At 40.2% G+C, this 22107-nt stretch overlaps 3 protein-coding genes across 13 annotated transcripts in view; 2 read left to right on the top strand and 1 right to left on the bottom strand.

The window, feature by feature from the left end:
- Positions 1-14223, top strand: part of LOC108619520 (solute carrier family 41 member 2) — a 33669-nt gene extending 19446 nt beyond the window's left edge. For 6 of the 11 annotated variants that reach the window (XM_089474659.1, XM_089474658.1, XM_089474657.1 and 3 more), the window contains 8 exons: positions 6820-8202; positions 9996-10351; positions 11962-12286; positions 12354-12500; positions 12571-12718; positions 13484-13689; positions 13773-13921; positions 13991-14223. In XM_089474659.1, the coding sequence (XP_089330785.1) occupies positions 7668-8202; positions 9996-10351; positions 11962-12286; positions 12354-12500; positions 12571-12718; positions 13484-13689; positions 13773-13921; positions 13991-14194 (2070 nt within the window). In that variant the 5' untranslated portion in view covers positions 6820-7667 and the 3' untranslated portion in view covers positions 14195-14223. The remainder of the gene's footprint in view (positions 1-6819; positions 8203-9995; positions 10352-11961; positions 12287-12353; positions 12501-12570; positions 12719-13483; positions 13690-13772; positions 13922-13990) is intronic. The other 5 variants (XM_089474663.1, XM_018016147.2, XM_089474664.1 and 2 more) reach the window with 2 other exon arrangements.
- Positions 14224-15731: 1508 nt separating this feature from the next.
- On the top strand, positions 15732-18146 carry Ndc80 (kinetochore protein Ndc80). Its single transcript, XM_018014286.2, has 2 exons — positions 15732-15968; positions 16043-18146. The coding sequence occupies exons 1-2, from the start codon at positions 15889-15891 to the stop codon at positions 18018-18020; spliced, it is 2058 nt and encodes a 685-aa protein (XP_017869775.1). The 5' UTR covers positions 15732-15888; the 3' UTR covers positions 18021-18146.
- Positions 18147-18243: 97 nt separating this feature from the next.
- LOC108619519 (late secretory pathway protein AVL9 homolog) lies at positions 18244-21702 on the bottom strand. The gene is made up of 5 exons (XM_018016143.2): positions 21553-21702; positions 20285-21477; positions 19822-20223; positions 19575-19749; positions 18244-19507 (listed from the first exon to the last, which is right to left on the bottom strand). The coding sequence occupies exons 2-5, from the start codon at positions 21345-21347 to the stop codon at positions 18925-18927; spliced, it is 2223 nt and encodes a 740-aa protein (XP_017871632.1). The 5' UTR covers positions 21348-21477; positions 21553-21702; the 3' UTR covers positions 18244-18924.
- Positions 21703-22107: the final 405 nt, after the last annotated feature.

Here is a 22107-nt window from a genome sequence, read left to right as displayed (position 1 = left end):
GAGGAGTGTGGCAGAGAGTGCGTGCGAGCGAGAGAGACCTTTATAGCTATTGCCAGCTCACGTGCTGGGGCCCTCTTCAATTTGCATATGTGCAGGTTTGAATCAATGAACAAATTACGTAGCCGAGATGTTGGCCACACGTTGTTTTTGATTTTTTTATTAATAGCTTAACTCGTGAGCAACGGCAACGGCAACGGTAGAGCTCTACGCATTGATAATTACATGCAAATTATGTGGCTAAGCAATTGCCTACCTAACGGCTGTTCTATGTGCCTTTTCAATTGCTTCGCTCGCATTATCGATTGCTGAATGAATCATTCATTGTTAATGCCGAGCATCGTTCATAAATATTCAGCATTAGCACTGAATCGATACAATTTGTTTGCACTTGATGCATTTCGCCAACTCACATTCTGTGAGCTCTACACCTGATCGATTCAGATGTAGAATTGAGGATGTTTCTACGAGGATGATCTATGCGTGAATAATTTGATTGGTTGTCCATTCTTTTTGAAGCTGAATAAGCTAAGACACTAATGAATTGGTTAATCTCATGCAGCATACCGAAGCCGTTTATAGACTGCAGAGAATCTACTGGCTGAAAAGTGAAAGAACGCTTATTTTACTTTTATGCCCCATCTCTTTCCTTCTCACCTAACTTGAAGATTATTATATAGCGAGCTATCACATTCGCGTATCGGTTTGTCTTTTCTCACTTCATTTGATACGTCTGTTTCCTTCGTTCTCTATTTCTCTATTACTATCTGTATATTTCTTCTCTACATTTCTATATACCTCTCTCTATCTCTCACCAACTCTCACTCTACCTCTCTTTCTTTCTCTCTATCTCTCTCTCCCTCTCACTCTATCTCTCTCTCTCTTTCTCAATATCTCTATCTCTCTCACACTCTTTGTCTCTGTACATCCCTTCCTTACCATCTCTTTCTTATTTTCCTAACTATCTTCCTATCCCTCCTTCTTTCTGTATATCCCTTCCCTGATATCTCTCTCTCTCTCACCCTCTGTATATACTTTTCTTCCTATATCTCCTTCTCTCTGTATATCCCTTCCCCACTATATATATATCTCTATCTATCTTTTCCTCTACCTCTTCGAAAAGCCCTTTTGGCATCTTCAATTCGGGCAATTTAAAATAATTCGCATTGCTTACAAATATGAAAGCCTGGGAACTTAGCGCCTATACAATATAGGAATTTATGCACATATATAGTTAGTTATATATAGATACATATGGTGCGACTTTAGGCTGTGGATAGTGCTTAATCACAATAAATGAAAATAAATAGAAATTAACAGACGGCTCACATTTAGCTCACGTTTTGCAAATTAATTTCAGACACTGTGACTACGGTAGTTTTTTCTTTTTTTTTCAAAGCGGATTGTTGATCGCACGGCCCGAGCAGCGGGGCCATTAGACGACGGCGACAGATGCTACATATCATAACGTGAAACTAGCGAGGGCTGCTTCAAATGTTTTTCTTGCATAAATAGCAATTGTCATTCTGATTTGTTAAAATCATTTGATTTGTAATTGGAAGTGAAATTTCCTCATTAGATTCCAATCTCTTTTCCTGCTCATAACCCAAGACGAACAACTAGAGACAGGGCGGACAAAACTGAAGAATAGTCTAGATAAGGCAGCGATTTGATATGCTCTTTGAGTAGAGTTCTTTTTCGTTTTTTTCTTTTTTTTTTTTTTGGCAGGCCACTTGAAGGACAGCCTTCAAGACGATCTTCTTTCTGATAATTTCAAAAGCTTTATTCGAATTGATTTTGAGACCTATTTTTTGTGAAGTGAATTCTGATTGGCAGTAGTTGAAGTTGATTAAGCCAAGTTAAAGAGGTTGTTGAGATTAAGCGGGATAATCAATTATGCCTGTTAGCTGCATGAATTTGCGGTATTTAGCTTTGAAATTTTTCTATCAAAAGGTGTTCGAAAAAAAAGGTCGAATCATATTGCAGAGCAATTTCTTATCAGACATGTTTTAGTAGTGCAATATCATGGCCCAACTCCTGTGTCCACCCATGTAGCAGCAGCAGCAGCAGCTTGTGTATGCCAGGGTACACCAGAAAGGTGGAAAAAACCAAAAACAAAGAGCCAATAAAAATGTTTGCAAATTGCCAAAATTTTGAATTTTTTGTTCATTTCCATATGTTTTATCGGATCGTGTTGCCAATCAGATTGCCAAATTGCCAAATAGCCAGATTGTCCGCATGGCAGATCTGTTGTGGTTCCTATTAGACATTTGCGAATATCGCCGCGATCGGCGTTGCTAATAAAACAAATGCCAACTGAATTTTGATTGGTAGTTAAAGGTGTTTGTTGCCTTTTAGATTGACGTGCCAGAACTGATAGAAATCTATTCATTTCTCCCTAATGTTCAATTAGCCATCAATATGAAATGCAATTGATGATGATCAATAAATCATCACACCAAAATGAATGGCTGCTTTTAAGCGATACATCTAAATGCAGTTACTTTGAGCATGTGATGACGATTCGGCGAATCGAGCTGAAAACATGCTGAGCTATATATATAATCCAGTTGTTCTATCTCCCAGTTGATGACAGCAGTCAAAAACCAGCTGAGGCATTAAAATACCCTCTAAATGTCAGCAGAGCAGAGACCACCGACTCGAGTCAGACGACTGTGATCAACTGGCTTTGATGAGAGGAAGAGATAGACAAGCAGATTGAGAGGCTATACTCAGTTAGAGGGTATGTCTGTACTCGGCTTACAGTTAGCTGATATAGATATATCATCTGGATACAATACACTTTGAGAGCAAACGGAGGGGTCGGCTCGGAGCCTGGACAATGGTTATACAATTTACGTAGTACTCATCGCAAGAGTTCCGCATCTAAAATCGAAACGAATAGAATCGAATTGAAACGAATTGAATCGAAATGATGTGCCAGTTCAATTGAGCTGGCAAGCACAAAGAAGAAATCAATTTGACAATAAACTAAAGCTACGAAAATAGAAGAGCAACAACAGAAAGCAAATAAATAAAACAACTGCCGCGTTTTGTCTGATTTTACGGTTTAGTTTGTAGTTTCTAGTGCAATTTAGCAGCTAGTCAGCTTTTCAAGTAATTAGCTTCGTCAGCCTGTCTGTCTCCCTGTCTCCCGGTCTCCCTGTCTCGCTGTCTCTCTGTTGACTTTGAACTTGACTGTGGCTCTTGCCCTGGCTCTGGCTGTGTTCATTAAGCTAAATTGCGCTCGTCTCACTTGTCTTTCACGTACAACGGAACGTATGCGCAATGCGAATTTGGGAAGCCATTATTGCTGAAATCAACATAATCTTATTACCTGACTGTCAACCCTAACGGCTGGTATTAATAGAAAACATAAAAAAATACTATCATTGGCCTCTTTGGTTCCCTTTGTGCTCGGGTATGCGATAAGAAAGTTAATCGATTTCATCATTGATAGACTATTAAAAAGCCACAAATTGAAATATTATCGCTGTGAAGTGCTAAAAATCATTACACAAACAAACACACGCAGATACATATATAGGTCTATGTTTATATATGAAGTCATCTACAACAAATTTTTCGATTTCGGATTAGATTAGTTTGTTATGGTTGGTTTCTTTTTTTTATTTTTATTTTTACTTACAAAATGATTTTTTAAATCGATAAACAGATTGATCAATATAATTATGTCTACATTTGGGCTGTATCCATTTATCTACTCCAGCTATCTTTGATAGATCTTCTCTGTTTGCTCGAAACTAGTCTCTTCCTTAACTGCAAGTCAGACAATTATATCTTCTATCGATAGTTTCTCAATGTATTAGTGTTGGATACATGAAAACTCATTAGATATGAATATCTATCTAATCTATATTTTCCCAGAGTTATGCTTTAGCTTACGTTTCAGTATTCATATTTTAATGTAGATTTTTTGTTTGTTTGTAGTGCTATCATCAATCGATAGTTTCTCATAGTAGTGCAAAAAACAATATGTAATCTCATTTGAAATCTCTTCCATTGCTTACGACATTTCAAAACGAATAAACATTTTATCACAGCTCTATTATGAATCGATAATTCTGCAGAATGGTGTATCGTAAAGTAATTACTACTAGGTTATTCTTCTGTTTACCATTCAATGTTCTAATTTCTGTTTTTTTGTTGTTTTGTTTTTGCATTGTTATCGCCTTTCGATACTTCCTAATTGCTGATTTACACCATATGCGAGGAAGTGTGCTATATAACCTGAAGTGCATTAATATTGTAAATAAACACGTGCTCATACTATTCCAGTGAATTTGGCCCATAGCAATTCGCATTGAGCCTTACACTGATTAGATTATGTTACTTTTCAGAAATTGTATCTCGCCTTGCTTTTTTTTTCCCTCTTCATTAATTTTTCGTATACCTTAATTGAGATGTATAGAGTGTAATAAATATGATCTAAAATCTAGACAAGTGATACAAAATCTAGACAGCTGTCGTATTTTCATAAGTCTCTAACAAAGTGCGTGCTATCGAAATGCTACATATTGAAGTGCTGAATCCGAAACTGACCATTTTATACTCATTCGCGATAGTGAAATGAGTATATTGCGTTTGTGCAATGCGCGTCTTTCAGTTTTTAAGTTCCGGAATTGCAAAATCTTGATTTCTTTAAGAAAGAAACTGTCTATTGAGAGTGTGTGAGAGAGAGAGAAAGAGAGAGATATATACAGAGGGAAGTCTGCGTGAGTGGGACAGGTGAGCGAGGAGAATCGATAGATAGAAAAAAAAAAAAATAAAATAAAATAAAAAAAAAAATACGAAAAAAAAAAAAACAAATAGAACTTTACTGATTTCAGATTTCACTTTAGCACATCTGTTTCTTGGTCATAAACTTTCATTAAATTTATTTTGAGAGCTTTTGTGGAATTGATTAACAAGATTTGATAATATTTGCCTTATCATTGGATTTTGTTGTTAATTCTATAAATAGAATACAATTTTGAATGGATTTACAGCTGACTTCTGTCACGTGACCCTGTTACGGATCCACTTTGCTGCATCTATATACAATATATATGTATATGTATTTGTTTTCTGTTTAGCTGGGTGTCGTTGCCGCAACAACAACAGCAACAACAGCAACAGCAACAACAGTGACAAAAATCGATTCCAAATCTAATCAAATAACCTGTCAAATGTCCATAAACTTGAAAAGCCCCTTAAGCCCAAAGCCTGGCCAAGCGGCTGCAGTGCGATTGTCTTGGATTATTTGGCATGGCTTGGCAACAACTTGTTGCTTGTTGTTTCGGTTGTTTCGGTTGTTTACATTGTTTGTTGTTTGCTGTTTGGTGTTTGTTGTTGCTTGGTTTGTTTGTCGCTTGGCTGCTGCAAGCAGCTGCATGTTTTTCACTTTAACACACATTCGGATGGCCGAAACTGGTTGCTTTTCTGTCTGCGGCTGAATGTTTTCATTAATGCAAATCCAAATGCAAAATGTGTGGGCCGTTAAACACGCTTCGAATGAAAACAGGTCCCTAACTTCCCAGCAGTCGGCGAAACAACAAAAATTTTGAGAAACACACAAATGTATCCATATAAATATTCATATACAAATTTATATTGTATATACATAAAAGAAACAAATAAGTCGTTGACTGCCCAAAAGCAACATGAAACAAAAACAAAGGCGACTAACAAATTAACGATTAGTTTTTACACGCGCTCATTAAATGGCAAAGCGAGCATATTGGTTTTGTGCCTGCCTTGCGTGGCCGGCCAGAGCTAGAGAAATGGAATTTCAAATTCAAAGACTCGAATATTTGCTGTTTACGAGTCTTTTGGAGGCGTGGCTAAACACGGCAATTTTGTGGGCTTTTACAACTTTTGTTGTAAGCGATTAAACTATTTCCGTATTTTCACGCCTCTAGCGAGCATATACAAAAATTCGTAGCAGTTTATATCTATGAAAACAAAGCTGAGTATTTATTTGAGTTAGACAACTTGAAATTTCAGTTGTATAAACTCATCCCGGAATCTCTTGCTCATGTATAGCAATGCTCACTGAGCAGATCTAGTCTTATATCAGAATCTATTAATCTAGCTAAAATGATAGCTAGCTAATGTAATGATATAAGAATAATTATAGTGAATTGAACAGTTTTCAGGTGGTTTGTTGAAGAACTCCACTCACATTATAGATCATATGTAGCCACAATATACATATATACATATATATCATAAGTCTATTAACATGGCGTGTAATTGTATCATAGGACACAAATATTCCCATGGTTCGATGGATGGTCGTAAACTCCGCTTGAAGCAGGAAGTAGGGCTTAAAGTGATATATTTAAGCTGGGAGACGAGTATTGAACAGTCAGTTACAGCCATTAGCGAGGTTCTTTCCCAACTTTTTTTCTTTTTTTTTCTAATATTTGACAGAAAAGTCTTTAAAATTCATGAAATATTTGCAGCCAATTAACGAGACCCTGCACAAGGCTGTGCTGAAGCAGCTTGAACTTATTGTAGATCTACATAAACAGTTAAATAGCGAAACTTGAATATAAGGAAATTGTTGTTGTGCGTGAGGAAGTTGGGGCAGCTAAGAAACTGAGAATAAAAGTATTGCCGTTTACGCATTTCATTGAAGACTTTAGCTATAGTTGCGTTTTACTTTGTTTTCCGGCAGTGTGAAATTTTCTTTGTATTTTTTTTTTTTAAATATTGTTTTTCTTTTCATTTTTGTTTGTTTTTATTGTTTTGTGTAAATATTGTACAAGAAGAGAACACAACAATATATATATGAACGTTATATATTGTTGCTTGCAGCCATATCAACGGTCCGGTGACTAAAGCTCTGTCCTGTCTCCGCCCAAGAAAGATCTATTACCCGCCACGCCTACACCCACACACACTCACACACACACACACCGACACAAACACGGACACACGCACCTGCCTCGAAGAACTGGAGACGCACACCAACGAACTGGACACAGGACGTTATACATTATACACACAAGCACACACACATACATACACCACACACACATACACACCACTCACACTACACAATGTAAACCAAATGGCTTTGGTTTTTTTCAATAAAATTTTTTATTCAATTTATATTTCTTAGAGATTTTCCAAAAAAACACAAAAAAAAAATATATATATTTATATAAATATCAAATAGACTCGCAATTCATTTATAATTTATTAATTTATTTATTTCATACATATATTCTGATATATGTGTGTGGAGACAAGTCAATAAAATTGTTGTGATATTACGATTTTGTTTAGTGATAGTTCCAATCGCGAACCTTTAGGGCAAAAGACACAGCTTTTGCACAATGCCAGCCAGAAGACATTGAAGCCGCTTAAGATAAAATAGCAAAAAAAAAAAAATAAATAAATAAATAAATAAAAAAAAAAATAGAAAGCAAATCCTTAATCGATATCTAACGGCCCACATATATATAGAATTATATATTTATATATAGTTTGGTTTTAGTTTCAATTGTAGTTAAACTTAATGCATTTCCATTGCGCAACTGCAAATACTCACAGCAGCAATATAAATAATTTTGCGCACGCTTAAAGCCCGAGCAATACAAACACACACACACACACAGAGACACATACACACACACGCACACACATATACAAATGCAAAAATGTCGCTACCTAACGAACATCAGACAACGCACGTGCAACACAATCAAAACACAACACCAACACCAACTACACCAACACCAACACCAACACCAACACCAACACCAACTACACCAACAACAGGCAATACAGACTCTAGCACAGACAACAACCACACAGCATCACCCAGTGTGCCCAATGAGCTGAAGCAGAGACAGAAACCAATGCTCTCGCCGCTGAATGTGCGACGGCTATCCTCGTATGCGGCGCACAATGTGGCCGCTGAGTTTGGTGACGATGAGGGCGTGGCGCCGGCGCCGCCTCTATCCACAACCATCAATATGAATGCGCTTAGCAATAACAACAACAACAACACCAACAATAACAACAACTACAATAACAACAACAACAACAACAACAACACATCATCAACAACGTCCTCATCATATGCCACGCCCCCAACATACCAACAGCAATTGTCGACAATGACAACAACAACGCCGCTCGATTCGGTTAACGATGATAAATATAAATTATTTACCATCTACAATGGAAACGGTGAGTGAAGAAGGCGCAAGAGGAAGAAGAACATGAAGAAGATTCGCAGCAGCATCCCTCATTGTACATAGATCTGATCACTATATACCCAAAACAAACGATAACGATAACGATTGTGCTGCTGCCTCAAACTAGTCGATCTAAAGTACTCTTTGTGCTCGTTTCTATCTTCAACTCCGACTTTTTGTAGTTTCCTTTGAACTTCTACTTTCATTATTTGTATTTTTGATCTCTCTTTATCTATTTACCTCTTTTGCTATTTCCTATTTCCTTGTCTTATACCTTTTATCATTCTACTTGTATAGTTATTATTATTATTATTAAGGCTTTGCAGAGTATTCAGTATTTGTTTGATTGATTGTCCGATTGCCGATGATTATATCAGATATGATAGGATATTATACATACTATCCATTTGGTCTGTACGATTTATATTGTATATCAGATACGACCGTGTATAATGTTCTATAATAGGTATGTGTGATGGTGGAGTGAATTTGCCTTTTTGTTTTTAGTAAATTTGACTACTAAATAAATTTATTAAAAGAAAAAATTAATATCAATAAATTATTAAATTCTGTTTATGATGTGAATTAAAATTTAAAAAAATTTTATTCATCAAAATATTTTTTTTGTTTTTTTTTTTAATAAATACAACAAAATTGGTCAATTATGAAAAAAAAAAATTGTAATACATAATTAAGTATATTTTTTTTTAATTTGCCATTTTTCTTTTGAGTAAATTTGACTACTAAATAATATAAAAAAATCAATAAACTACTAAATTCTTTTTATGATAAAAAAAAATAATAATAATTTTATATTCACCAAAATATTCATTTTATTTTTTAAATATATAAAATAAAACTTGTGAATTATTAAATAAATATAAAATAAAAAATTGTAATTATTCAAATCAATAAAATATTAAAAATATATATTATGAATAATAAAATCTTATGGAATACCCTGTAAAGTTGATGTAAGCTTCGGTCATATCGATGCTATACTTACTTCTGTTTTATAATCAATCGCTACTACTTTATATTCAAGTTTAATTCTGAAATTACTCTCAGAGTGATTAAAAGTCATACGAAATATTTAATACACACACACATATATATAAATATATACATGGCGAGTGTTACACTAACTAACATTGTATGATAACGCGACTCGAATTCATGTCAGACTCATTTTTTTTACTTTTATTATATTTATTCTTATTTTATAATCGCACAATCGCAGATCGCATGCATGTTTATAAAGAATGATAAACCACATAAAAATCTTTATTAATTATTGCATGTTCTTTCTTATTGTTATTGTTGTAGTTGTTGTAGCCTGTAGCTGTTTGTTTGTTTTGTTGTCTGCGCCTTTTATGGACGAACGATTTGTAATTTATTAACACAAGCAAACTGAAAACCCCCCCCAAAAAAAAAGCCAGCAACAATAATTGTTCTAAACCCGTTTAAACCAGCAGACAAAAAAATATGAGCAACAACAACAACAACAACAGCAATGACAACAAACACACTCTCTTTTGATATAGAGCTAGGGCCTAGAATAGTGCTGAGCATACATATCTTTTATTGTAATGGTAATTAATGGTCTTGCTAATTGCACAACGCTCTTGACTATAGTTGCATGCCACCCACACACCCGCACACACACGAACACGCACACACACAGTGAAATTGTAGCTGTATGCCCGTACTAACTGCATCTCTACTCTCTTTCCCTATCTATGTTTCTTTCCACCAACTGTCAATTGTCATCCACACACTGCACAGACCCCGACAATGAGAAGTTGTCCGGCCTTCCACATTCAACAACTGGTTCACTAAGCTCAATCATCACGACGTCCATAGCATCCTCCGAACCGGATCCAGGTGCGGCGGGCGGCGGCGGCAGCGGCGGTGGAGCTGGAGGTGGCGGCGGCGGCGGCGGAGGCATCGGCTCCGCTGTCCTAGCCGCAGACGCATCCAGCATTGCCGGCATCAATGGCAGCTCCGAGGAGAAGTTGGCCCTCAATCGGCCCGGCATCAAGCAAGAGAAATGGACAACGATACTGCTGCAGGTCTCCATACCGTTCTTCCTGGCCGGCATCGGCACCATCGGAGCGGGCATTGTACTGGGACGCGTCGAGGTAAGCTCTATAAAAAAAAAGAAACAAAACAAAACAAAATGTTAATTGATCCATTAAATTGACACTTTAGTGAAATTGTTCGGCACGGAGTGTTACGGGCACTCCACATGGGCATTTTCGACCAGTTCTCTTTTTCGGTTCGTTGATTCGCTCTCTCTCTGTCTGCCTCGATCTCTGTCTCTGTCTCTGTCTAGCAGTCAGCTTGATAAATCTCATAAATTGCCCCATTGGCATTGCGCAAGTGGCAAGATGTCGTTAGATAAAAGAGGTGCGCACAATTAAAATGACACGCAAATTAAATTGTAAATTCTAATGACAGACTGCTCTCTCGGTCTCTCCGTGCGTCCGTCCTTCCGTCCCGTCTGGCGACTCATTAAAATTACAGATAACACAGCAATGCAATGCAAAGCCAAACAAAGCCAAACGTCAAAATGAGCTATTTTTATGATCGCTGAGAAACTTTGTCAAATAGCACTCGAAAGCAGCTGTTCTCACTGAACACCAATTCCATTTGCCGTAAATGCCAACTAAAACAAAAAAAAAAAAAAGAGGAAAAATCCAAAACGAAATAACAATTTAACATTTAGTTGCATTCAATTAATTTTCCTACTTTAAATGTTGTCTTTAATTGCCGTCGCCTTCTTCTGTTTCTGCTCGTTTTTTTAGTCTCTTCGAGCGGCTCTATAGAAACTTGTTTAGAACAAATGATTGTTGATTGCAGTCAGAAGCGAAGACGATTAAGTCAATTCATTCTAATTATATATACGATCGAGCAATCGATGAGGCTGATTATGTGCGATTGTCTTCGTTATGTGTCCATAGCTATCTAGAAAGTTGAACGTTTTATACTCATTCATTAAGTGAAACTGGGCATATTGGTTCTATGCAATTTTCATCTTGCTATCCATCCATATGCCATGTGACCGTAGTCAGTGGTTTTTCTCTATTTTGGACTAAAAAAAACAACATTATAAAAATAAATAAAAATGATAATATATTAGACATTAAGAGCTCTTCAGGTTTTCTACAAGCCCAATAAATTGAGGAGCATCTGTGAGTCGATCCCTTAATAAACTACAGCACTGTCACTGGGCACTATCTTGACAGTCCAGCTATAAAAAGTCAGCTCATATCGTACGTCATAATATAAATTGTTCGATTTAAATTTAGCAATGGATGGCTTAAAAGCGTCAAAACTTTTGGACAGGCCAATAAATATTTATTTATCCGCTAATTCGTCTGAAAATTCTGGTAATAATTTAAGGCTGCTCCAGTTACGTGCGGCGGCTGCCTGTTATAGCCAAGTCGAAAGCCAAATGATAAAAGACGAATCATCGAACCATAGTCACAAACCGAATCTAAGTCCGAGTCCGAAACCGAAACCGAACACAAAACCAAATCAAGTCAATTAATAGTCAATATATAGCATAGATAGCCCAGGCCAGCCCAGCCTTGTTCGATATGACAATGACGTCATTAAAACTCACACAGATTGCAATCGCGATTTATGATCCGCCATAAATCGCTACCAGAGCAATATCTATACACTGTATACTTATTTATATAGCAATATTAACTAATTTTTACGATCGTGCTCTTTGGGTTCACAGAAATGGTATGTCTTCAAGAACGTCAGCGAGCTGTTTATCTTGGTGCCGGCGCTGCTTGGCCTGAAGGGCAATCTGGACATGTGCCTCGCCTCGCGTCTCTCCACGCAGGTGAATCTGGGCAACATGACGGCCCGGTCGGAGTGGGTGCGCCTGATTGTGGGGAACATAGCGCTCGTGCAGGTCCAGGCAACGGTCGCCTCCTTTCTGGTGGCCATGTTTGCGACCAGTGTGGGCGCGGCGATGACGGGCAACTTCTACTTTGAGAATGTGATGCTGCTGACCGCCTCGGCCATGTTTACGGCCACCTCATCGTGCTTTGTGCTGGGTAAGTTGTGGCTAACTATCAGATTCATATATCTATATGTACTATATATGAACTATATTCATTGCAGATTTTGTGCTTGTCGCTGTGATTCTGTTCTCGCAGAAGTATCACCTGAATCCGGACAATCTGGCTACGCCGCTGGCCGCCTCCATCGGCGATGTTGTCTCCATCAGTCTGCTGTCGTTCATTGCCTCGCTGCTCTATGAGAATATAAGTGAGTGTTCCATTCACCTTTCCGCCCCACCATCCACATCCACTCAACTCGAGTATCGACGTCTTTGCAGAGACCCATCTCTGGATCACTTTCATTGTGGTTACCTGTTACCTGGTGCTGCTGCCCATGTGGGTTGTCATCGTGCTGAAGAACGAGTACACGCGGCCGGTGCTAAAGAGCGGTTGGGTTCCAGTGCTCTCAGCGCTCTGCATCAGCGGGTAAGATCGAACTTTCAATTCAAAAATTCCAAGTTCCCCATTATAGTTCAAGCAGCTGGCGCCTCAATGGGAACGTGATAAGCACAAATTGTGTTTCTATTGCAAGACAATGTTTTTAATGTTTACCCTTTTCTTGTTTTTGTGTTTTATTTCTGCCAATTCATGTTGGGTTCAGGCGGCATTAGGTGTGCTAAATTTGGCAACGTTATTTGATTGATCGATTTTTGTTTTTATTATTTGTTTCGATTATTTATTTAAGGCGGCGAGGCAGAGGCAGGGGCAACAAATAGCCAGCTTAGCCACTGCTGGTTTCTATGGTGGCTCGTTGTCCTTGACTCGCACTGTGGGGGTCAATGCGGCACAGTTATTGGCTCGACTTGATATATTTATAGACTGCATGGATATTAATATAGCGCTTAACAATAATTTAATGAGTTTCAATAGGTTTAATGGCTTTTGTGCTACTTGAGGCTAAATAGACTCGGCGAGAGTTGTGAGAGAATTTGGCGTTGTCAGCAAGCAGATATTAGGTGGATAGACAAAGCTATCTCACATAAATATGAATTCTAATAATAGCCTCAGACATCTCTGCTAGACGTCTTTAAATATGGCTTTTGTCTCCACTCATATATCTTTTTTGTCACTTGAGGCCAAATTGGGCTTAACTGGGTTAGCAAGATGAATAGATGATATATATACCATATCTAACATAGAGACGAGCTCTTCAATATCTCTGTATAACTTTTGTCTCTTTTTCTCATGCAGACTCGGCGGTCTCGTGCTGGACGCTGCTGTGGAGGTGTTCAATGGATTTGTGGTCTTTCAGCCAATTATTAATGGTATTGGCGGCAATCTGGTGTCCGTGCAGGCTAGCAAAATATCAACGATGTTGCATCAAAGTTCAATTATTGGCATAATACCACCGCACACGAAAATTGTCGAATGGCCCTGGCGAGCGCTGTTCAAGGGCGGTAAGTTTGAGCTCTAATTGATATTTGTACATTTCATTAAGGCTAAACTTTCTTCTTCTTCTTCGCCTTTCTCGTCCCCGCAGTGCCCTATGCCAAAACGGCTCGCATTCTCATTGCCATGTCCATACCTGGCAATATATTGTTCATCTTTGCGGCCGATTATATAAACATGAGCGCGACGACTGTGACGTGGGTATTTGTGCTCTCCTATCTGGTAGCCAGTTTGCTTCAGGTAAGCTGCGAATCGGTCGAGTCATCTACAAGAGTTGACATTGAGTTCACACCGTTCCTTAACAATTAGGTAATGTTGCTGTTGTATATTGCGCACATCATTGTGCATGCGATGTGGAAGTGGAAGATCGATCCGGATAACTCGGCTATTCCCTATCTGACGGCGCTGGGCGATCTGTTGGGTAGCAGTTTGTTGGCTGTGGCTTGGCTCTTTACGATGTCTGTGAACCAACAATACGGCTCCAATTTGGATACACTGAATGCGCCCAACTAGCGGCGCACACACACACACACACACACACACACACACACACACACACACACCCAACAAAACACAACACACACCACCCAACGCACACACAAAAGTAAAAGCCTATATAATTTAGCTGTGGGGGCGTAGCATCGTTTTCGATTAGCTCGCCCAGTTTCTTAGTTAGCACGCAATAAGATAATGCAAATTCAAAACGATACGAAATTGCAGCAACATAATACAAAGAACTGTAATGTACCTAAATTTTAACATAGAAACTGAAACCGTATATATACATGTGTGTATGTTGTATACAGAAAAATAGACACCAAATCCACACACACACACATGAAAAACAAAAAAAGAAAATGTAAGCACATCACACGACTACATCAGAGAAAAAGAGAAAGAAAAAAACCAAAACAAATAGACAAAGACCTATGCAAATATTAAAAAAAAAAAAAAAATATATATTTCGAATGTTTAAACTGTGGATGAGTCCCTTCATCATTAAATTTTTTGTTGTTTTTGTTTTTCGTTTTCTTTTTTTTTTTTTTTTTTTTTTTGTAGCTTTCACATGGCTTTTGCTTGCGTTCCTTTGCTCTACCAAGATATTATGTACCGAGTATATTGTAAATTTTTTGAAGATGTGTCCAGTGCTTGGCTTGGTTAGGCATTGGACACGATGCTGCGTAATATTTTTTAAGGCTTTTAGGACAATATTATACATATATAAATAAGCTCCTCCCAGACTCCCAGTGTAGCTAAAGTGCATACAATGTGTAAAACTTGAAACCAAACAATATAGAATAGAATTTTCACAATTGTTGTTTGTGTTCGGATGGTGCGCAAAGTTTCTTTAAGCATCTAAAAATAAACTATATTTAAACAAAATGTACACTAAAATAGTCTTAACAAATATGGCCTACTTAATTTTTATATATTACAATTTATAGTATTAGCGCAGATTTGATTTTGCAAATCTGGCTTTATGTTTTAAACATTTTTTTTTTGCCCCCTAATATATAAGCAACGATTTTTTTTTTTTGCTGTGCGCACCTCTTAATAGCAACAATAAACCATATTTATTATTGCCCCTGTTGAAAAGAATAAATGTAAAAAGTTTTTTTTTTTTTTTATGTAAAAAATAATTTAAGTTGAGCATATTTGTGTGTTTATATGTATTCAAGATTGTAAACTTATAATGTATCTAATTATTATATTGTTTGTGCGTTATATGAAGCGAACAGGGAAAGATGAGACGTTCTGCAAGGAAATGTGATCGATATTTAATTATAATATAATAATAATAATAATTAAAAATTAATGTAATTCATAAAAATAGCATGATTATTGTGTAACAAATGAAACAATAATTACAATTATTTAATATGTTGGAATAAACGAAAGAAGTTCATAAACATAAAATTGTTAGTTTTGTAATTTCTATTTTTAAAAAGGAAAACAATTTTTAAAAACGCGCCTAGAATGAAGAATATCGATATTTTGTACAGCGTTCTTTTTGTATCGGCACTGCAGCCCTGTAGATCAACGCAATCGAAGACATGATATCGATGTTTCGATAACGCGCAGTTCTGTGGAAGCTATTTTCGCGTCATTTCAACTAACGCGCTAAACTGTTGGAAGCCAGTTTGTTTATAGTTTTACAAGTTTTTATTTTATCAATTGCATATGCCATTTAACATTGGTATTATAGAATGTATCGCCCACGACGTACCTCAGAGTTTCACGATGACGGCCGGGATGATGGTGGCGTCGTTAACAAACGCCAAACGAGGCAAGTCCAAGGTGGAATAATGTGAAGTGAATTTGAGTAGTTATTTTTCCCGTTTCTTTTGTTGCTGTCCTTAGGTCGCTATTGCGAAATACGACATCATCCTCCATTAGTAAGCCAAACCACAGAGATTGGCAGCCGCAGTCTCGGCTTACCCAGTATAACCAGGATCGCGAACGTGGCACGCCCCTCCGCACGGGTCCGCCGCCCACGATGAAACGGAGCCTGGCCAATGGGAATGCGGTGACGCCGATGCGGCATCGGCAGGCTTCGTCGTCAGAGCGGCCGGTTGTATTTCACACTGACAAAAAGTGGGTGCAGGAGCAGGCACAGATGATAGCCGAATATCTGGATGAGATGGTGCAAACTTATGCGCTGTCTAATTTCCCAAGCGATTTCTTTAGTCGAGGCGCCGCGACATTGCGTCAAATGACAATGAAACAGTTTGTGGGCATTGTGAACTTCCTTTTGCACTTCATTTGGCCGAATCGCACCACCGTGGGCAGCAATCACGTTGAGGATATAACAAACGCATTGCACAAGCTCAACTATCCATATCAGGTGAATAAGTCCTGGCTAATGACACCCACCACACAGCACTCGTTTGGCCATGTCATTGTCATGCTTGACTTCCTTAAGGACTTCGCGCCGTCGTCGCAAAAGCAACAGGCATTCGGCCAATACGAGGAGTTTCCCTTTATGGAGACCAGCGAGCAGGCCAGCTATGTGCAGAACACACAGGATTCGATGGCTCTGTCTAACACACAAATGGGCAGCGTGATACTCAACGAGGAGACCACTCAGCTGCTGTTTACGAAATCCGCCGAGTGCTTTGCCGTTTGGGACAAGCAGAAGGTGGACGAGTATGTGGTGCTGAAACGCAACGTCAGCGATCAAATTGTGAAAAGCATTTGTGACTTGCCCGACACTGCGAGTCTGGACGCGGACATTGTGCGACAGCAGAGCGAGCTACAGCAGCTGGAGGAGCAGCTCCAAAAACCCCGCAGCGGCAACAACGAACATCTGGAGCAGCTAACCGCCCAGCATCAGCAATTGGAGCATAAGCTGCATACAATGCAAGCCAATACGGAGGAGTATCGCGAGAAGATCGAACGGCTCAAAGCAACCGCTGCCCAGAATGTGGACACCATGAAAGCACTGCGCAAGCAGCGACAGCAACTGCACCGGGAATTGGGTCAGCAGAAGTGCAGCGCTGAACAGTTTCAGGCCAAGAAGGGTGTGCTCGGTGATCTGGAGACCAAGGAAAAGTTCTACAATCGGCAACTGCGCGAGTTCACCGAGCGCGGCTACGATCAGCAGGTGCGATTCTCGCGTGCCAAGAAACAGCTGCTGGACAAGGTGGAGAAGTTCAATACGCATGCGCAGAACATTGGCCTCGACTCGGACATATGCAGTGCCAGCGAGAAGGATAAGTTGGATTTGGTGTTGTCGCTGCCGCTGCAGCTCGGTGACATCCAGGCGCGCAACCGTCGCCTCACCAAGCTGAGCACAATGCTCGAGCAGCGTGGGGAGCAGCACAAGGAGCGCCTGCGGTGCCTGGAGCAGTACATCACCGAGCTGACGAAGCAAATCAGAAATATCGATGGGGTCAACAAACAATTGAATAACCAGATTCAGTCATATGAGCAGCAAATGGAGCAACTGCATCACAGCCATCAGGAGAAGGAGGCCATGTGGACGCAGCATCAACATCAGCATGATGAGCGCAAGGTTGAGCTCAACGCAAAGCTCGAGCAACTGCAGCTGGAGCAGCACGACCTAACCCAGCAATTGGATAACATGCGCAAGGAGAACGAAGCCCTCCTCAGCAATGCCGAGCAGCGACACGCCGAGATCATAAGCGAGCGCGAAGAATTCTGCAGGCAGTACAGACAGCAGCTGGACGATGGCGAAGAACACCTCAAGAAGATTGATGCAATAATTGCGCAGAACGACATCAGAATAGCCAGCATCGAAAAGCAACTGCAAGACAGCAAGCTGACACCGTTTGAAGACGTGCTGGACAAGGTGTTCAAAAATCTGATAAATAATTAATTTATAGTATATGCCTATATATACTTTTTTTGATTGTATAATATTATTAATGAATTTTTTGATTATTGATGTAAACGTAGTGATAAAATAAATTTTACAAATAAATAAAATCAGTGGTACATAGAATTCATGCATGGAATTAGTAATAAATAAATAATTATAGACAAATAGTAATAGCAAAAAATATATGAATATATTGATGATAGTTATGGTATGACACATGTAGGAATTTTTCATAATTTATTCAATTCAATAACTTTTTAATTTGCATGAGAAAACGTACAAATGAAGTAATTACATATCGAGTATATTTATTATTGATAGATGAATGTTTAAATTCTTGTTTAGATTAATTTCAAGTCAAGAGGCTTGTCTCAACGGCTATCATTTGATTTACAGTACACGCAGGTACATTTATTTATAGTTGTGCTGATTGCAATGTCGACTGCGAAATACTCTACAAAGTGTATGAATATGCAAGAGATAGAGATAGAGATAAGGTGAGGAGCTACATTCGCTTGCTTTGGATTCTCGCCTAGTTATTGCCATGCATATTCATCATTTGGATTACATTGTTTTAAATTGCACTTGGTACGGTTTAGGTTTAGGTTTAGCTTTACATTGTACTGTGTTACATTTATATATATAATATATATATATATATATACGAGCTCGTCGTCGTCTTTTGTGTGTGGGTGTGAGGGTGGGGCTTACATACATACATGCGAATAGACATACATACATAATATAACATAATTTTTGGCCAATTTGAGTAATGGGAATCGGAAAGAACGCACTGAATCAATATCATCTTGTAATAAATAAGTATGTATATAGCTTAGGTAAATTTATACAGGGGTGTATGTGTGTGTGTGTGAGTCGCTTATGCCGATGATGGCTCAGCTCAAACAATAAAGACATCACCATTATTGTGGTCGACAGTGGATGATGCTACGTTCGAGAGAGCTAGGTCGCTGCCACACCCAGATCGCAGTGACTGAGATTGAGTTTGCGCCTGGGCAGGCATTGCTGTCGTCGCTGGCTCCCCTTGGCTGACCTTGTCCAGCAGTTCGGCCTCTCTGCCAATTTCGACAATGCCCTGGGACTTTTGCGGCGATTCCTGTGCCTCCTCCAGACTATCCTCGCTTAGCTGGCTGGCCATGTGTATGCTCACGCCAGCCACGTCTAGCTCCGCCTCGTCCTTGTGGTTTTGGAATGTAACTGAGATCTCCTGCGGCTGCTGCGACGGTCCAGCGCCGCCATCGATGCTGTCTTCCATATGACTGGGACTGTGATTTTGATTGCTGTCGCTGCCAGCGCCAGAGCCGGAGGCTATGGCGCCCGTGCTATTAGCCGGCGCAGTCGTAATGGAGGACCACCAGCTGGAGAGGGCCCCCTTGGCCTGCGAGATGGCGCCGCCCACAGCTCGGCTCGTGTTGTTAACAGCCTGATTAATCTTACGTCCACTTTCGCTATTCTGCATGGTTCTGCGCAAGTAAGAGTCAAGATTATATTTCTAAATTCGCTTCTTTAAACAGTTCGGTTATTGCTTACTGCGCCAGCTTCAGCTTCATGTCCGCCACGGACAGCGTGCCCGAAAATGGATGGCCAGTGGGCAGCGCTTCAAAAAATTCGGGATCGGGTCGCACATCGTACCACTCCTGGTAGCATTGTGTGCGCTTGAAGGCGCTCATGAAGTGCGGATTAAAGTGGTCATTGTCCTTGATATCTACGGCAAACATGAAGGATTAGCCAATGTAATTTAACATTTATTTTTACATAAACTGTTATTGATGCTCACCAGGTGCCACCGTGGCGCGTAGCAGTGCCAGTATGTAGCCCTGGAACTGTTCACGTATCCAATACTCGCTGCCTTCGGCATCCTCTTTGGGCGTTTGTACATGCTTCAGTATGTAGTCCATGAAGCGCAGGTCCTCTGTGCTGAGCACCAGCTGCCGCCGCAGCTCCGGATCATGGACATCCAAATTAGCGGCTTCGATGTCGACGAGCACATCGGCCAGCTGGCGCTTCTGCTGAAACAGCACATTGGAGGTGCCAATAATATAGGAGAGCACCATGGGATCGCTGAGCAGGTCCATGTACGGTAGCGACAAGTAGGGCAGGCAGAGGTTGCCGCTGGCAAAGATGCTGACAGGTGCACGATATTCGTCAGGATTTATGGCGCACAGCGCGGCAAGATTAGCTAACAAGAAGGAAGATCTGGATTAAGGGAGGCTTTCTAGAAACACATCGATTGCACTTACAGGCCAATGTGTCGACGCTTGCCTCGCGAGTCAATGAGCTGCTGCGTCCACTCCGTTTACTGGCTCCGCCTGCGCTGGTGCCACTCTCCGTCGAGTCGACGCGCTGCAGCTCGTTGTGCGTTGGTGTTGTGGTCGGGCAGCTGGAGTCGTGGGACTGTGAGTTGGGAGTTGTGTGCGGCGAGGTGTTGCCGCTGCTGTTGCAGCACTGAGAGCCAGCCGAGGCTGCCGACGAGACCACCGTTAGATCTTCGGCCTCTGCGACGACATCAGCTTCAATCTCGGCTTCGGCAACGGCTTCAGCCTCACGCTGGAGCGAGTCGGTAAAGTCGGGCATGGGCGAGAGCGGGCGCGAAGTGCGCACACAGGCCACCTCCTGGAATCCCTTCTCCAGCAAGCGTGGTATCAGCGAGGCCATGCCCAGTATGAGTACACACATGCCGCGCACGGGTGAACCGAAGCAGACGACACGCCTCTGCAACAGCAAGAGCTTGAAGAGCATCAGGCTCTTGTGGCGCCAGTGCAGCACAATCTCGCGCAGCGAGAGGCCCACATGGAAGTGGCGCAGCGGACGGTGCGTCTCCTCGTCTAGCAGGCAGGCATTCAGCTGTTGATATGCCTTGACCAGAAGCTCAGTGCAGCTAAAATCACCCTGGTCGAAGAAGGCGTCGGCGATGAGCGCCAGTTTGACCTCAATGTAGCCATAGATGGGCAGACGTGCCAGTATGCACACTGACTTTTGTACGGTGCTGCGGGTCACGTCTGCGGTGCGTATCTTGAGTTTCTCTACGGGAATTTGACGGTAGCACGATACACCGTAAATGCTGGCGGCTGGCTCAAATAGGCTGGGCAAATTGAAGAATACGGTGTCCTCCATGAAATTGTGCGAGCCATCTGGCAGGGCCAGCGTGGGTAAGTATTTCCAGCCGGAGGGACATTCGTTGCGCCCACTTGAGCCGGCGACAAGCGGCGGATGCGAGAACTCCACCTGACAGCCGAGCTTGTGATGGAAGCCAACAACCAAGATGTGTAGTATGGGCGGTTTGTTTTCTGGCTCGCTGGCCATCTTTACCCGTGGACTCGACGCAAACTTCGTACAATTTTTGCGACAGATGCGTCAATCAGACAGGAAGAACAACAACAACAAAAACGGATGCTGATGGGTGGGGGAAACGAAGATACGCCTTGCAGCGTCACTGCGAAAATATAACAGAAAACAAAAGTCACAATTATGACACTGAACCAAACAAAAAACCTCAAATTACACGTACATATGTGTCAATATGCTTGTATTTAGATATCTTATTTCGTTGTTCTTCAAAATTTGCAAATAGAACTGCGGAGATATCGACAAAAAGGTTGTGGTGGCTGGTCGATAGATGAACACAATCGTAATTGAAGCATTGACTGCGATATCTACATAAACAATGATTAGCCGATATTTAAGTGCCAATTATCGAATAAGCCTAATAACAATGATGGCAAGCCGTTACAAATGCTGTACTATATGCTGTTCAGCTTACGTTATGTTTGTGTCGAGATTAAATTGCACAAATGTGCAGACATGTTTACAAATGCTTAAATACACAGCGAAGCATTTTATGTATGATATAATTAAGGCTTACTTTTATTGTAATTGTTAAACATGTGGGTCAAGTAAAGCGTTTGCTACTTTTCATAATACCGTTTACTACTTTTTTTTATAAACTATGTTAATACTAATACTCTTTTCTAATGCCATTAATATTACAATAAGTAATATATTAGTATTGATATAAGTATATTTGCTTCTAGTATTTTCGGACTTAGCCAATGTTTTTAATAAA

Source organism: Drosophila arizonae, chromosome X (assembly GCF_054131065.1).
Source record: "Drosophila arizonae isolate 15081-1271.41 chromosome X, UAZ_ARI_1.0, whole genome shotgun sequence".
NCBI lineage: Eukaryota > Metazoa > Arthropoda > Insecta > Diptera > Drosophilidae > Drosophila > Drosophila arizonae.
Note: the sequence above shows the minus strand (reverse complement) of the source record. Positions and strands in the feature narration are given on the sequence as shown.